Consider the following 18,027-nt stretch of genomic DNA (forward strand, 5'->3'; position numbering starts at 1 on the left):
ATCTCATTTTTTTTTTTTTTTTTTAAAAAGAAAAAAAATAATCTTTCTTTAAGAGGAGACTTCAGGTTCTGGCATCCTGGTGCGTAAGTGCTAGGTGTGGGAAGGGAGGAAATTAAGATGTGCAGGACATGCCCAATTTGCTTTCTAGAAATATGCAAATATTTCTACATAGCTGTATTAAACTTGAGATATAAATACTGTAACTCTGTTACACAATGTAATGAGGTTACATTGTAAAATCCTGCCTAATTGCTCTATTTAACACAGCAGCTGTAAAAAGGAGGAATTTTAAACCCATACTTTTTCCTTTTGTATACAGATTTTTTTTTTTCTTTGCAACAGTTTGAGGGTAACCATTCAAGACAAGATCATAAAAATAGAGATTGTCTGTTATTCCCACTGGACTATTGCACCCACCAGGCTTCCAGCCACTTAGCAGTGCTGGTGACAACATGCAGTTCTCCATAGGGATGCAAAAGAATGAAAATATCTGTGGAAACTGAATTTCTTCAAGCCCTGTGATCACTTACAAGCTCATTGCAAGGCTGGATGAAGACACCTGTCAATCGTTTTGACTATACTGAATATAACAGTGGGAAAAGCTTGCATTTTAACCTGTCATCATTGGCAGTTAACAAATTAAACCTGAGCAGAGAACAGAGAGCCACATTTGAAAGAAAGAGCACTATTGCTAATCCAAATGAAAATGCCATTTTTTCTAAATGACAACATAGCCCATCAAAGTGAGGCCATCGGTTTCAACTACCTGCACCTACAACCCTCTTTCTGGAGACCTAGCTCAGACATTGATGACCAGAATAGAAATAAATTAGTTTTCACAAAAGACAGCAACAAAGCCACAACATTAAGCAGGTAATGCAGTAATAATTATAATAATGCTACTCAAGCTAAAACCACCAAAGTAGCTGAAAGTCATGCAGCAAATATAAGACAGCAGCACATTGCCTGCTGTCTTATGGTGCTGGGTGAATGTAAAAGGAGCCAAGTGAGCGCAAGGATTTCTCACTAAGTTTATTTTGATACCACTTTCAAGCCATTCTAGAAAGAGTCCTTCAGTTTATGCCAAGCATGAACTGCCAAGTGTATGCCCTCTTAGACCTCTTCAAAATTCATCATTAATGTTCTGAGGTGTGGGGCTGGGATACCACATGAGAAAGCACAGTTTTATCCAGCTAATACCTGCAAGAGTAAATCATGGCTCAAATAGACCGACATTTGTCTAATGTACTACACCAAGCCATTAACATCGAAATTTATGTTTATACGCTGCCACAGCACCCCTAAGTAAGTATTGGCATGTTAGAAACATAGAAGACACATTAAAATTACTTTCTGAAATGAAGTGATACTGCAAGCTAGTGATATCACCAAAAGGTTGTACACATGCCAAGGACAGAATAATGGGCAGTTGCAAAAGTCCAAAATAGCAAACATCTACTTTAATATGATGCTATTATGGACCTCAATGGAAATGTTCTTAAATGAGTCCAATTTCTGCCTGGAGAGTATAATTCACCACTACAAAAGCAAAAACCAATGCAAAGCCACCAATGGAGCAATTCTTCTCAAAGAGGAGCTAAGGGAAAGAGCTGACAATGATCTGAGATGGGAGTTGCAAAGAATGTCATGCTACAAATGCAGTTGATTTGCAGCATGATAGCTGGAAAGAAGCCAGGAAAACTGAATATGTTCTTGCATGTCAGTTAAGTTATGACATGTTAATCTCTTACTTCATTAAAAATATATGTTTTTAGATGCTAGGGATGATGAAATTTGAAAAACAAACCAGCTATTTTACTGCTTCTGAGACTATGTGCTGAGGTAGACAGATAAGTGGATTTGGAACAATCCTGTCTACCTCTTTACCTCTCACACCAGTGTTTATATTAACAATTACTCAATTATTTAATTTTGGATTGGAGAAACATCTACACATATCTAAGGAAATTAAAGCAACCATCTCATCTATTGCTATGATGGGAATTCAGCTAAGTAAGGCAGGATAGGAATATCTGAAATAAAATGCAGAAAGGTAGTGAAAAGAAAGGTATTTCTGTGAGCATCTTTATAGACTGGACATCTCTAGTAGCAACAATTTTAAAGTCAGTCTCTGAAAAATATGAGCAAAATTGAACATATCAAGTCTAAAAACAGGAAATGTTAACTGCTTCTTGGTCTGTCAGTTGCTTACCTCCTTCTTCCTTTACCAAGTCACTGAAATCTTATGGCTCACAAGTGGCAGTGAAAGTTCTGTAATGTATGGTTATAGTATACAATATTTTATAATACAAAATATATAATAATAATAATGTATAAATTATATATATGTATTGTGAGATTCAAATACTGGAGATCATCAATCATTTTAAAGACTCTGTAAATCACTTACAGAATCTGAGTGAATCTGTACAGAGAATCTCACAGTTATCTACCACACAATCTCAGAATCATCTACCTGTGATATTTGACCTTAGGAAACTTTCCCAGTAACAGTGAACAAATTAGGAATCATTAAATATTTTAGTGCAGGTACTAAGTTATATCAGTCTTATTTGTAATGGACGTAACTACCTAATGTTTGGGAAAATATTTTCAGTAGCTTCCTAAGAAACTAATTCTAATATCACAAATAAATTCTTCATGGTAAAAGGTCTCTGGCTTTTAACAGACTCTTTTATAAACTTGTCTTAATTTCTTGATTTGCTCCTGTCCTTCACATCCCCATGCTCTAACCCACTTCATCCATTCCAGTGTGGATCTTTACTAATTTACACTGCTGGAATTCTTGATTTACAAGTGACTGATTATTCTTTGGATGAACAAAATCCAAGTTTCTTACACAGCAGATGAATACAATTAACACCAGGTGACAGGGAAAATCAGCATCTCTCTCTGGACCAATTAAGAGCTACTTATTGATGTTTGGATAATTTCAGTGGGGATAAGAGATGGCAATTTCCTGCTCCAAATCTCTCAGAGCAAGAATTTAACTATACTTTATCCAGAAATGGGATTATTGGCTATTCTATATGACTGGGAGAGAGAGTACTTCTAATCTGAAGATAAAAAGATCCAGCCTGAATGTAAAATACTTTTCTTCAGGAAAGGGGAATCGTTATGAATGATTTTAATTTCAATTAACCAATACCTTTCAATTAAAAAACATCTAACCAGAAAACCTTCGCTAGCCTCATTGACTTCCTTGATGATCAGACATCTCAGCAGATTCACAGAATATGCTCAGTCCTCATAGCAAAACCTCAGTCTCCAAGCCTCATGAAAATGAAATGTGTTACTATTCACAGCTCCTCAGTAGGAAAGAAGAACATGTGAAACACAGTTGAGTCAAGTTGCCCAGTTCATGGTAAGTACTTTTCTGCTCAAAATAATATGACAGTGACACTAACTAAAATCAAAAAACATGTCAATCAGGAAGTACAGAATGCTGAATTCTTTAATATATACCAGAAATGAATTTTGTCCTGAACTCAGCAGCAAGGGTAGTAGTCAGCAAAAACAAACGTGAAAGAATAATGTCCATAGATAATGTTCAGAAGACATGATGTTTCCTATGCACCTCTAAAAACTGTATGGCCAGGATGGTCAAACATGAAGACATGCCACCAAATATTAGTTTTAAAAACCTATACAACTTGGGACCAATTTAACATAAAGAGCTACAGTGTTCATTGCACGTAATTACAGTTGCTGAAATCATCCAAGGATCTTTCAATTTCCAGTCCAAATACTACTCCTGTCAACATGTTTTCTGGAGTGAAGTGGACAGGATGTTCCTGAGATCGTTGGGCTGGCAGGAGAACATTCTCGGGGGAGCACCTCAACAAGGACATTGCTCCTGCTGAAACTTGGTCTTTCTGGGATTTATAATGAGATGTGATGTGAGATGTATCTCTTTGGTCAAGCATATTCTTAATTACAGACCATCACTGGGTTATTTAAAGTTCAAATTGTTCTGGAAAGGGGCTGTTTGTATTGTTTATCATGAGCAGCAGATTTACTATCTGGCTGAATTTAAACTGTATTATATGTCTAAATACCAAGGTAGCAGACACAACATATCATAACATAAATATATTGAATTAAAATAAATTAAATGCTCAACAGATCTTCTCATACACTAGATATGGATTTGTTTATAAAGGTTTGACAAAAGTACTGTATGATGGCTCATTATCACTTTAATTAATGAAAAATAGATTCAGCAATATTCAACTGCCACTGCTATCACTTAATGCTCTGAAATGCAGTTTGCCAGCCATGAAGTTCAAGAGCCTGATTACACATAATGAACTTAAACTTCCTGTTGGGAATTCGCTCATTCTGCAGCCTCAACAGAATTTGAACTTGTGACATTTCCATCACGCTATAGCTTGACAAGAGGTAAAATAGAAGCAGCTGTGGGGAAACTACTAATGGAGTTACTGAAATCCATGAAACGTTTCACTAGGCTCGACCATCAGTAAGTCTACTTACCCTGGAATAAGTGTTATATTGCTAGATGTGGTCTTAAATTTAAGATTCTGAGAAGATTCTGACATTATAGTTTCAAAACCCAAATTTAAATTGAGAATTTGCATAACATTTAGGCACTAAAATTCTGTGCTCAAGTTCTTCCAGCTAAATGGATGGACTTGAGATTTTTTTTCCTCAACACAGACAGACAGCATTAGCGGAAGAGCAACTGAATTGCTACTGAAGACAATAAAGTACTATGTAAGGTAAGGAAGAGCTACCTTCCACTTAAACCACACGCAATAGAAGTCATAACAGCCAGAAGTTAATGAGAAACACAGGGTTTGCTAAGTAAATACTGTTATAAACTAAAAAGGGAATCAAGGCAGTTTGCTGTTGATGCACAGGACTGCAGGCTTCTCAGAACCCAGCAAAACAAGAAACACATTTAGTACAGTGATTCACTTATTAAAGTGTTATTAAAGTTATTAAAATTTGTGTACTTGTTTAGTACACAACTTCACTTATTAAAGTGAATTTCGTGCAGAAGATACAAATAGTAGAAAAACAAAGGCTGAAGATTGGAAAAGACTGGAAAGACTGGAAAAACTACTCTGATTACCTCCTATGCTATGGGAAGCCCTTTCGTGAAGCATTATGACTACAAAATACTGAGATAGGACAGACTACTGAACCACAGCTTGATCTCCAACAGACTTTGTAAATTGGCAAAAACTATGAAGGACAGTCGGAGTAGAGCCAGGTACCTGATTGCTGCTTGCTACCAGATGTACCATGGGACCATTGCTATATTGGTGCCTATAAGGGCCATTCTCAGAAAAGGCATTTAAAAGCTTTTTTCAAAGGGCTATACAAAATATTAACTGATCGGCTGATAACGTCAGCAGCATGAGTGAGATATTTCAATGGAACTGGGTGACTGAAGGGCAAGACAGAAGGGAAAGCTGATACGAGAAGCACAAGAAGTCTGGGAAATTGTCCAAAACAAATCTACTGATTAACTCCTTCCCCACCAAATATCAAGATAGGTACTTAGGTATGGTAAACTCTGGCTGGAGATTTTATTTTCCACAGCTCAAGCACTGAAGCACATCCACCTAGACCTCTGACAAACTGAAGTAATATTAATCTATCCTTAAACCCCCTCTTGGTACCAGGGTCCAGAGAGGAAAACCTATCTACAACACAAATAAATTAATATTTACTTCCATGAGTTCACAAATGATGTGCACAAAGACACCTAAAAATGGTAACCCATCTTTCATAATGGTGATTTTCAGGGAGCACAGCTCCTCTCAGGCATAGGCATACGCAGAATTCTTCCTGGACATCAGAGTCCCAGGGACTCTGTAGGCAGTAGCTGGGAAATGAGGTGCCTTGAGTGTTATGCTTCTGCACAGTATGACACAGCAACAGTGCTCTGCAGTGCTAACAGCTTCAGACTGATATGCCTGGGAAATTTAGGATTTAAAGAAGTAAACACATCTTTAAGTACATCAGTATTCCTAGGAAAGTGTTTTATGCTTTATACATTATGTATACAAGCTCATACACCATCAGAGGAAATGAGGTATGGCAGGTAACTCCTGCCAGAAGAAAATACAAATCAAGGTTTAATACTGCATCATTATTCCCATTTTTACAGAAGTGTGGAACAAGGGAACAAAACTGGCAAATAATTTGCTACATATCTTCACTAACCTTGTAGCATACAGAGTTGTTGATGAACTAATTTGTCAGGGTAGTGACACTGTAGACACACTAAGGTTAAGCACAGAGCTTTGGCCCTGAATACTACTTTTATGGTTATGAAGTTATTAATGGAAAAAAATAAAGGCTTTCTGAATGTGACTCTTGAGGCAATCCTCAAGTTTATTATTTTTAGCTCTTAGGCCATTCCTCTATGTGATTTGTGTTTGATCACAAAAATAATCAAAGAACAGATCTCCTGGAGATATATAGCAAAAATAATTAATATCAAACAGACTAATTCTTCTAAAATATTATTTTTTCATTGTAACAATAAATAGAAAGAATAAGTGAACAGATCTGTAAGTAAATAATGAAACAAATACACAAAAAGTAATAGGTCCAAACTGGCCATGTGCTCTTAAGAGCACATCATTGAATTCACTGCGTTTCTCCTGAAGCCATGTCTTCTCCTAGGCAGAACAAACCCAGGTCCCTCAGCCTCTCCTCACAGGGCAAGTACTCCAGCCCTAAACTTCTGCATGGAAAATGTTTTTACAGCTAGGGATCACCTAGATGAACAGAGGTGCAACAAGAAGAGAAAACTACAGAGCAAGGAGGCAAACCTAAAATCAAGTGAAGTAAGCCCTACCATTCACTGCAGCCTATGCCAGGAGACCTGCCTGAACCATTTCACAAATAGCTGACTTTGTGAAAATTCATATGGTAGTGGTTCAAAGAAAAGGGGAAAAAATGCATTAGTCACTCTATGATAGCATGCAGATATTTGAGTAAGGAAGAACCCCTTCATTCACTTGTCCTTGGAGTTAATATCTTTCTAGTAACTTCTACATGGCCAAAGTAGGTTAGTTTTACTAAATTAACACTCTGGTGTTTTCTTGCAATTGTGTGCTGAAAAAAACTGACCGACGCAAAGTTTGAGGTGCATCACAAAATCCTGAAGTAACAAGTCTGATTAAGGAGGGTTTGCTGGTGCCATGGAAAATGAATAGCTGAATTTCTAGGTTTCCCTTGACAGATGGCCTAGTAAAAGCTGGAAAGATCTTTGAATTTCTTTACTGTGTTCTTTCAGCTGGGCTTGGCAACCTTAGGGCAAATGTGTGGAACCTGGTGCCTGATGAAGCTGGGTAAGATACTTCTTTTGCACCCCCCCCGCTGCCTGAACAGAACAAGCCCCGATACTTGTTCCTCTCCCAGTCTCATAAAATAGGTTAGATGGGGTTGAGACAGCCCGTGATATCTTTCCACCTACTCGTGCACCTCTTGCTACAGTCCCTTGCTCCACAACAGGATTTTCTCAACAAGACAAGGTAAGGATTTACTAGGGAATGAGGCAGAAGGCAAAAACTTGTTTTAAACCCTTGCCCTCACCAGCAGTCTTGTCTGCTACATCACTGGGAACTGAATAACTCTGTGTAGATCAGGACTGTATTCACCTATATGATGTTATTGTTATTCGCCGTTTACACTGAGACCTGTATGCATAACTGCATATGTGACTCAGTTGTGCTAGCTGCTTTATAGATGTGCGGGAAAATATGTTTCCTTCCCCAGTTGATCTATAAATTAATATAAGATACAAGCAAATAAATTAATGGCTGCAGAGAGGAAAGAGGTTGAGAGACAAGGTGGGAGGCTGAGATCCTGAAGTTCCACAGGCGTTCTGTAAAAAGCTTTGCTCTAAACCATTAGAAAAGCAATCAATTATCAGATTAATTTGATTAACCATCCTTGATTTCTACCTCTATTGGGAAACCAATATCCTGCAGATTCTTTTTAAAAATATGGCTTTGAGTGGTTGTGGGCCTATTCACCATTTAAAGAATGAATTTCTATAGCAAAGAAGGGGAGGAAGAGACTCTCAGAATCATTGTAGAAATACGTTATAACCTTTGCAGAAAGTGGCAATGGAGGAACCACGATGTTGTCAGAAAATGGTATATGTTTTTAGGAAGGTTTTTAAATTTAATGAAGTGTACACATACATCTGTAGTCACAGAAGTTTAAATAAAGAGGATACATAATGTATGCACGTATGTGCATGGTATATTTGCATGCATGTAAAAGATGTCTCATGTTTGTGATCATTAAATGCATGTCAGCTCTTGTGTTTTTTAGTGAGATCAACTCTTAACCTTTCATTCTTCCAGTATGCATGAAGCTGGCTGTATGACATGCATAGGAAAATGGCTTCTGGAGAACATAAGAAACACGTACTGACTACTACTTAGGAACATTGTGGTTTTATATCTAGAGAAGCTTTGGTCAGATGACAGTTGACAGACAACTATTCTGGATTTACACCTGGTTACTGTAAACATAATCTGATTCTATTGGTTTTCATTTAGAAGTAAAATAGAAGGGGAGCAGGGTTATTTTTATTATATATTTTTGTCTTAAACTAGAGTTGTGACACCCACCTATTACACAGAATGGTTTCCTTGCAAAGCGCAGCCTTCCTTGCCATCCTCGATATCGACAACAGCATCCAGCAGACCAGATACGAATAATAAATTCCAAACCAAAGACAACAATCATGACAAATTCCTGGAAAAGACAAATAAGAAAAATGCCTTTTACTGATAACCAACACGGAAACATCAAGAAACTTATGACCACTGTGTGTGTCTAGTGATCCATCTTTATCACCAGAAGATCCCAAAGCTATGCTGGGATCCTGCTCCCCAGCATGGCCACACATCTACAGAAGAAACACATCCCACAGAGCTTCCTGGTGAAGCATCCAAATCTAACCTGAATAACATTAATTATCTGCTAAAATCAGCTACTATGTATGGAATGCTGAAGGGCTGAATCCTACAGAAGCAATAGCAAAGCAAAATTATCCAGTGACTTTGGATAATTTTGGACTTTGGACTGAGGATCAGACCACATGTGATTTACATAGCTAGCGAGGGATATATGTTATATATCCACCTCGATAAAATTACTTCTTATTTTGAAGGCTGAATGTTTTGGTAAATTTAACTTCATTAAAGTACCACAATAATAGTACACAGGTGAACTGACTGAGATGATGAAGATGCATTTTGGTAATCAATCTTTTCCCAGAAGTAGGTTAAGATACATGCAACTGTAATTACATACAATGGGTATGTAATTGTTTCTAATACAGTAAAAAAATATTCACATTAGGTATAACTTCCCCTGAATAATTTATGCAAAAGTCTTTCTTTATTTGCCTGGTTTGCTTTTCTTTTACATTGGAATCTTTTTAAGACTGTTCTTTTCAACCTGTATAGATGCAGTTGTTACTGTGAAAAAAATCAGTTCAACAGTGAGCTGAACAGTTTCAGTAACAGAGTTTTGAGCACAGTTCAGCTCTATAATTTAAGGAAATCTGAATCGCTACAATATGTAGTGACAGAGTACCTACATACTGGTACAGAATTATTAACTTAATTCAGATATTTTTCTAGAATGCATTAAGAAGTTAACCATTTTGAAATGATGAAATAAAAATTTGTGTGTTAAGCAAAAGGAGAAAAATATTTGAAGAAGGTTCTTAAGCAGTTCGTCGAGAAGAAGAGGATAAAAGCTGTATTTTCTTTGGCAGCTGAATGCATTCCCACATTCAGGATAAAGCTGTCCCTATCAGCCAGTTAACTTGTTATTCCTACAGGATAAGGACTAGTGTAGCACTAGTAAAAGAACATCGCAAGTAGACTTAGAAAAAGAAGACTGTTTGAAAGGGTAAGGTCAATCCAATATTGACTTTTCCCCAATAAACAGTTTGCATGTTTTTAGACTCTGAGACCCTAAAATCTGCAAGCCAGTAAGGCTGTAGATGTCACATACATCAACTCAGGCATTACTTTACTTGAACTAATGACATTATTAATATTTTGCCATGCAGTGGTGCTTTACAAATTCATGATTAACAGCAGTACATTGACATATTGTGAATTTAATTTTCTTTTGCTTTTTGCTTTCATAAAACAATACTAAAACACCATCCTAAAACATGTCAGATTGTAATACTGCATTGGATTAAAAGAGTTTTTAGACCTTTATCAATATCTTCATTTCCAGTTTTGTAAATTCCATATTGAATTCATAAACCACAAAAGCAGAACAAGATTTCTTTGCTGAAATTCAGATAAAGAATATGTTAGTCATTTTTTTGTTGTTGTTGTTAGAAAAGAACACATGGAAAAAACAGTGTTACTGTGTAAGGTTTTCTTTTTATTCATCCTATTTTAGCAATCTTCATCTTAATTCCATGGACTGAGTTATGGCACAACTTTAGAAAGGATTATGTGCAAAATTGAAAAAGATCTCTATATAGTAACAATATTTCTTAATAGTTGGCTATCATGCCATACATTTCCTCATAGGAAATTCTGTGTAGTCCAAGAATAAAATGGACACAGGAGCAAATTGGAAAAAAAAAAAAGGAAGAATATGTATTTTAGTTAAATAACTACCACTTTTATAGCGTGAATTATTAAATCTGGTTTACACATTGTTAGATGATGTCTCTGAATTTATGGGGGTTGTTGGCAGGCACCCAGGCCATTTGACATCTGATTCTCTTGATGAAGTTACTTCTTTGGGGTAGCAGTAATAGATACTGGAGGAGTGGAGGATAGCAAAGCATGAAACACCCTTTGCTTTCAATAAAATCTTTTCCTTGTTAAAATATAATCACAGTTTATTTCACTAACATTTCTGGTTTCCCTAGAAAACATACTGTGTGTACAGATGCATAAGAAACACCTCCTCAGTAAGTACTCTGAAATGTCACAGACATCCTTCAGCCCGTGTGGGAAGTGTTGTGTGCAGGAGCCAATCCACACTGGAAAGAGCATCCTCTGTCACTTCCCAGACCCCATCAGGCCTCCCCAGTGGAGAACTGGCAAGAATGGAAAGCACTTAACTACTCACAAAGGACTATTCTGCAGCTTCATTTCAGTTAAATTAGTATCATAAAAGTGCTGATAGAAATTGAAAAGTGTTAATTTTTGGTAGTTTAATATTCTGGTTCCTAATTAGTGCTATGCAGCTTTGTATGTCATCTGTACTACCATTAGCAATTATTATTTGCTACGCTAGCTCAGTTATACAAAGATGAACAGTCTTTATATGCTGCAAGCATGTTTGAAAGTCTCTTATCCTTCACGGTCTCATCTCAGAGGCAGAAATTCTATTTTTCTCTCTCTCACACACATATAAACACATATATATGTACCACAAAGTGAAAATTCATGGAGATGTATCTGTTCTGAGGAAGAAAAAAGCAAAAGGAATTTTTTTTTTTTTGGGGGGGGGGGGAGGCAAGAGTATAAGATTTTTCTTGGAGAAATGATGTGAAATGTCTGTGTTCATTCTGTACAAAAAATATTTACCACTTCCAGCAACATTATAAATTTATGCAAAGTGATATTCTTTCAAAATTCACTGAATTTTCTACTAATTTAGGAAAATTTTAAAGCAGCTGCTGTAGTTACAGTAAGTGAGCTCAAGTACTTTGAATATGGCTCTGTGCACTGGAATGCTGATTTTAAAAATACTGCATGTCTTCCACACATACCAAACTTCAGGAGGTTTTAAAATACAGTATCAGATTTAATAACAGAAAAGTCACTGAACAAGGTGGAAATAAGATTTCACACTTATTTTTGCACTTTCTGAAATAGTGTTATTTCAAAATGATCTTTATATCCTGGCCACCCCTACTTTCTCAAATAACAACTGATTTTAAAGGCAATACATATAATGAATAAAATCTACAGGAAAAAGACTTTCCTAGAAAATGTGAATGCATTCAAAAAGAAACTCTTCATGGCAGTGTACGTACCAGTTTTGGTGCATTTTAGATTGGTTCAGGTTGAAACCAGAAAGAGAGTCACACACCACTGAGAAATAAGTAGTGTTTTAGTAATCAGTGCACTCAATCACAATTTAAATTCAAATTTCTGTCAAGGTTAACTTGGGCCAAGGAATGACATTATTTGTTCCTATAGCAGCTACACAGTCACAATTTTCTTGTTTTTCCATGGACAAAAATTGAGAGGATGCAACCCAAATAAGATCAGTTTGTTGTTGTTATGTTTTGCTTTTAAATTTCATCTGGAATGGCTTATTAAAAAAAGAGGCATAAATCTAGACTTTTGAATAACTTGGTTGTAGTTCCTTAGCAAATGAAACACAAAATCAGAACATAATTGAAAAGGCATGCAATGGAATAAATCATTAGACCCCATATGATTTGTAGGCTTACTGTAGAAATGATATCTTCCAAGTATGTTTGTCCTACGCATGATATGATCCAATATCACAAATTTTGGTTTACTTATGAAATACAAAATAACAACTATTACTACAGAATGTGAAAATCCTTCACTATTGATAAATTTGGCCTCCTTCAAAATTCAGCAAGGCTGAATTTGAACTGATGAGCAAGTTTAGATTTACTGGTGACCTAACCCTTCCCTTCCTATTAACATCACCAAGAACATCCAGGATGCCCTGGTCTTTACCATTTCTTCTTTTTTCCCTATGTTGTCATCTTTCTCCAATCCCAGCTGCCATTGTCCCTGCTCCACAGTTACTACAGCTGTAATATTTCTGGATATTTAAGCTTAAAGTTAGCCCCCCTCTGTTACTGATATGGCAGATCCATTGGTGCTTCAGAAAAGGAAAAGTCTTTTTCCTTCTCAAAGCACAGTTCACCCAGACTGATCTCATTCTGCAAAACTTCTACATATGCTGCTCCTGTCGTCACATGGAAGTATGCATATGCAAGAGAAGCAAGGCTAAAACACATGGGCTGAAAAGATTCAGTCGCTTTTGACATAAGGAATGCAGATGCCAGTGTGCTCCTGAAGATTTTTTACATCTGTATGTGCCTTAGCTGCTCTGCCACTGGGACAACGATGGTTATGTAGATGGACGAAAAATAAGAGGTCATCCAGAGCAAGGTTTCTATTAGCAAAAGGTCCTGCAGGACCTTTGTGCATGGAAGCTACAATGAGCACTTTTATTTTTTTGCCTATCTAATTAGGGTGCTAATGACAATGAAATTGTGAATATTAGTATGCTTCTCAGGTAGCTTTCAATGATAAGGATTTCCCTAACTGTAACATTAAAACAGCCAAAAACTGTTTTTATTATAGCTTTCTTGTTCATTAACATAACTGCTTATTAGAACTTAAAATAATTGGCTGCATTCCTGCTGCTGAAATCAGGTGCCTTGGATGTAGGCCATCATTTCAAGCAATTAGAATTATTTTCATGATTAGAAAATGACTAAAGTTGAGAATTTTGAGCTCTTCTTATAGGAGGCTCTTGGTTTTTTTTTTTTTTTTTTGGAATTCACACATAAGCCAAGGTTTGGATACAAGAAATCTAGCTTCAAGACAATAGCTCTGCTGTTATTTTAATTATATTTCTTGTATGGAAATTGTGATATCACATATTCCAAAGACAAGAGAAATAGGACAGCAAAGCTGCAGACTCAGTACAGAGCTGACTGCCGGTGATAGGAGATCACTGGGTCCCAGTCACTGGATCACTGTCCCAGTCACTGTGATCACTGGATCCCAGGTCACTGGGTCTATAAGTGATATTATGAGCCCAGAACAGTGACTTGAACATATCAAATTAATCCTCTGAAGTAAGCTTTAATCAGATCACAAGTACTTCCATACTGAAGATGACATCTCTGTAGTGTAGCTGCACTGCAGATACTCATCTGGTGTAATTCAGCAGACTCTTTACATGAACACAATAGGAAGGACGATGTTGTCTGATACCAGCTAAGGAACTGTCCCTTCTTCCCTGAAAATTCATAAACAGGGAAGTCCAGTGATTTCAGATCAGTTGGAAGAGAGGAAGAATAAACATTTTTTCATTCTTTCATTTGCAGATGTCTGTTTTAAGAATGTCACCAGCTGCTGAAATTTCATTCTGGTGACACATGATGAATAGTGATACTGTTCAAATAGCAATGCTTTATTATTCATAGTCAAAGAAGACGAGTGTTTTCTCATTCAGTTACAGCAAGAACATAACACCTCAGCTTCTGCACCCCTCTCTCAAGCAAAAACAAAAACAAACAAAACAAAACAAAACAAAAAACCTCCAATGATTTAAAGTACTGAACACCAGAGTTGGGCTCTCCACTTTACCCTGACACAGTTGGGAGGTGAGGGTAGTGCAATGGTACTCTGTCTCAGAGAAACCTGAGAAAGGTGTGGGTTTAAAATAGCTGTGCTGTAGAAGCTGTTGTAGGACTATGGATGTTCCTGTTATACTGGCTAGTTTCCAGATTCAAATCAGCACATATGAATATGTGCATATGTTATTGTTCAAAATAATTATGTAATTTGAATCCATTTGTATTATCCTTACGTCAGCATTAGAAGGGAAGATCTTTGAACTAAACAGCTAACAAGTGTATCTACAAATGCATATATACACTTCAGGAACTAATGTTTTAATTCTCTCCAACTGCAGTTTAGCAGTGAGAGAGGCAGCCATAAATCTGAAAACATAACCCAGAGTAGACCCTATTAGTGGCATATAAATCACAACCAGAGACTTCAGTTCAGCTTCCAGTGCAATACCTAATAAGCACAAAATAAATTTATGCACTTTTTGTCATTTATCAGTATTGTAATGAATGTGATACTTTTACAACACTTGCTTTTTCAAATTATGATTAAGATTTCCCATGTCGATTATACATTAATAGAGGATTATTAAGAAATCAATTCTGTGCCTTTTAATTTAATACACAGCTATGAGTACATTGACATAATATTAAAATCCCAGTCTATTCTCAGTTTTAATTAGCCACGTATTACATATGATTTCTGCTATCCAATTGATTCTTAGCTTTTTGTGATTTTTACCTGAAACATCACCTATCAGTCATGCTTCTTTACTCAGTTACAATAGAAAAGAGTCCAGAATTTTTATGTTGAGCAAAAGCAGCTTGGAATCAGGTAGCAAAAACACTTAGCAGAATTAGGTAGCTACCATTTAATTATGTTTTTCATCATCCCTTATGGAGTGTTTACCATAGCAGACCCATTTCCTAGCACTGAAACTGCACTAACCTTCCCATGCATCCACAGAGGAAAGACAGAAACCCTAGGACAACTGACAATGCCACAGAAACAAATGCCACAGAAGCTCCAAGATCCATTGCCAAAAGTGCATTTCTCCCCGCTGCACTTGCAGATTATGGTGCTTACCATCCAAGTGCATGTGTGGGCAAACATACTCCTTTTGGCTCTTAAATTTTGGTGCATGTAGTTCTTCCAGAAAGACCCTAGTGATAACTGAAAACTCCTTCTCAAATTGGGAAAATGGCCATGGGAAATGCTGATTCTGCTGTTCGTCACGTCCATCCTACTCTTCTCCAGACACAGAATCATTCTTAAATGTCGTGCTTTCCAGTGTCTCCCACTGACACCCACTGCTTTGCTCCAGATCGTTTGTTTATGTCAGGTACAACTATGTTTCTGAGATAGTTCCTGAATGGAGACAATATTAATAGATCTCACACTATAGAATAATTCTCTGCTTTCCAAACATTTTTGTATCTTGCCTTGTGCTTGTTCATGTATTCTTTCTCTGTAGTGAGGTATCAGCAATGAATGGTCTTATTTTAATTTTAAAATTATCTGAATATTGAAAACAACGAAGCTCTGTACAGCTGTACCCAGGCCTTTGCATCTCCTTTGTATTTTCTTCACGCATTTTTTTCTGCTGTAGTCAAGTTTCTATGTCACATGTTACAGGCAGACGTTCAAGCACATGTCTCTGTAGCTACACTGCTCACAGATCTTCCTTTTGAAATGTTTGTGAAGAATTTGATATCTTTCACTCAGTCCAAAAGAAATGTAGAATGGGTGCCAGAGACAGCACAGACTTGAATCCTTTTATGCTCTGGCATCCACGCTAATTTTGCATTGGTGCAAGGGGCTTAGGCTAGTTGTTATGACTGAACACATGTATGTGAATTAAATGAGAACATTTGACATGCTATACAGTGGAGGGGGATGGTATATTTGTTCTTTTTTTCTTTGGTCTTAGTGTGTTTAGAGTTGATAAAACCTAGAGATTCTGCAAATTATATTTGCAGTGTTCTTTAAACAGTTTTCCCAAATATTCCCAAAGCTCTTTAATGGATCTTTCGTACAAGCATATTGAAGTACGTTTTGATTATTGGGAGACCTCTGGGCATCTGGGATTATGTGCTCTGAAATGTTTCCAGTACCAAATACAGAAAGCAATTTCAAGAGTTATCTGACAACTGGTAAATTTTGGCAAATTGGACTTGGAAAATACTTTATCCAATCTGCCAAAATCCTGTTTATACATCTAGTTTACTGAGCTTATTTGCTTCTGTAATCTCACCAGACATTTACGTTACTTGTACAAGTATTCATTTATGATATTTCTATTCAACTTCCTAGGTTCAGTGAAAAAGTTAGCTTGGTCTCCTTTTTTTTTTTTTATTTATTTTTTTATTTTTTTCTTTTTTTCTTTTTTCTTTTTTCTCTCCAATAATTAAACTTTGAAATCCAGTATTTTTTAGCTTTTTCTACCATCTTTCCTAGGCTCTGGAATTTTGGTCTCCTGGAAAAAGAGAAGAGCAAAGCCCTTCCACATCCTCTTAAAAACATATACATATATCTTTGTGAGACATTCATTTCCTGCGATCATATCTTCATATGGTGCAATCAGCCAATTCCTGTCTGGTTCAGTTTTGATACCAAAACTATTATCCTGTACATGACATACACCCTTTCCTTAGGCACTCAATGTAAACCTCCAAGTTTTAAATGACCAGTGTTTATTTTGCTAATTCATCATCCTATCTCACCCCGATCACAGTGTCAGTACTGAACTTAGTTCCTGTGTGTCTCCTTGTATTTGTCATTATCTAAACTTTAAACTGTCTTTGAATATACTTCTGCACCTGATCCTTGCAGATAATTTTGATATTTATCTGTATTTTGTATCTATTTGCTTGATTTTGATGTCTTTAAACTAAATCTTGTGAGCAGACCCTTTCTCTTGCTTGAGGAAACTTCGCATTTTGGCTGTAGTAAGAAACATCTTTGCAAGCATTGTCACATCTGTTCAAAGTGACTAAGTGTTTCTGTAGTTTCTGTATGTTACTCAGACCATGGGGGTTTAGGTTTAGATTTACAAACAGCTTTCGTATCACTGATGTTCTGCCTTTTTCAGAATTCTTTTCCTTTTATAATATAATGTTTGGTAGACCTCTTACTTAAACATTATGACCCCATACTTTGGCTTTCCTCTAGAGATATATTCTGCATTTCCATCTGGCAAATCAATATTTCCCTAACAAGATCAGGTCTGAATTTCTGAGGTAGTTCTTGCTACCAATACAAGAAGTCCTGAACTTTATCTAACTCTGCCATGAAGCTAATGAAGTTCAGTACTGAAGACTATAGCATAAACTATTACAAATATGCATCTATGTAAAATATTATACTTATGACTTAGAATAGGTTTACCATGCTACCTTGTTATCCCTTAAACTGATAAAAAGGTAAAGATGTAATGGAAGAGCAAGTTGTGCAAGGAATGTTGCTCATTTGTCCTTAAAGGAGGTCAGGGACAACTGGTTTGGTCCTTTAGGATGATGTGTTGATTAGTCTAAAGGGAGATGTGCTTTTCCCTCCTCAAAGAATTCTATTAATCTGAATCCTGACACCTCATTACTAACATTGAATTTTCTCCTTTTTCCACTCTTAATCTCCAAATCCTCAAGTTGTGAGTGTTCTACAGAAA

At 36.5% G+C, this 18,027-nt stretch overlaps 1 protein-coding gene across 2 annotated transcripts in view; it reads right to left on the reverse strand.

Annotated features, from left to right (window-relative positions):
- KCNQ5 (potassium voltage-gated channel subfamily Q member 5) overlaps nucleotides 1-18,027 on the reverse strand; it is a 291,673-nt gene that overhangs the window by 63,674 nt on the left and 209,972 nt on the right. For both annotated transcript variants that reach the window (XM_082758048.1, XM_082758047.1), the window contains exon 3: nucleotides 8,646-8,772. In XM_082758048.1, the coding sequence (XP_082614174.1) occupies nucleotides 8,646-8,772 (127 nt within the window). The remainder of the gene's footprint in view (nucleotides 1-8,645; nucleotides 8,773-18,027) is intronic.

Source organism: Aythya marila (assembly GCF_965140915.1).
Source record: "Aythya marila genome assembly, chromosome: 3".
NCBI classification, from domain to species: domain Eukaryota; kingdom Metazoa; phylum Chordata; class Aves; order Anseriformes; family Anatidae; genus Aythya; species Aythya marila.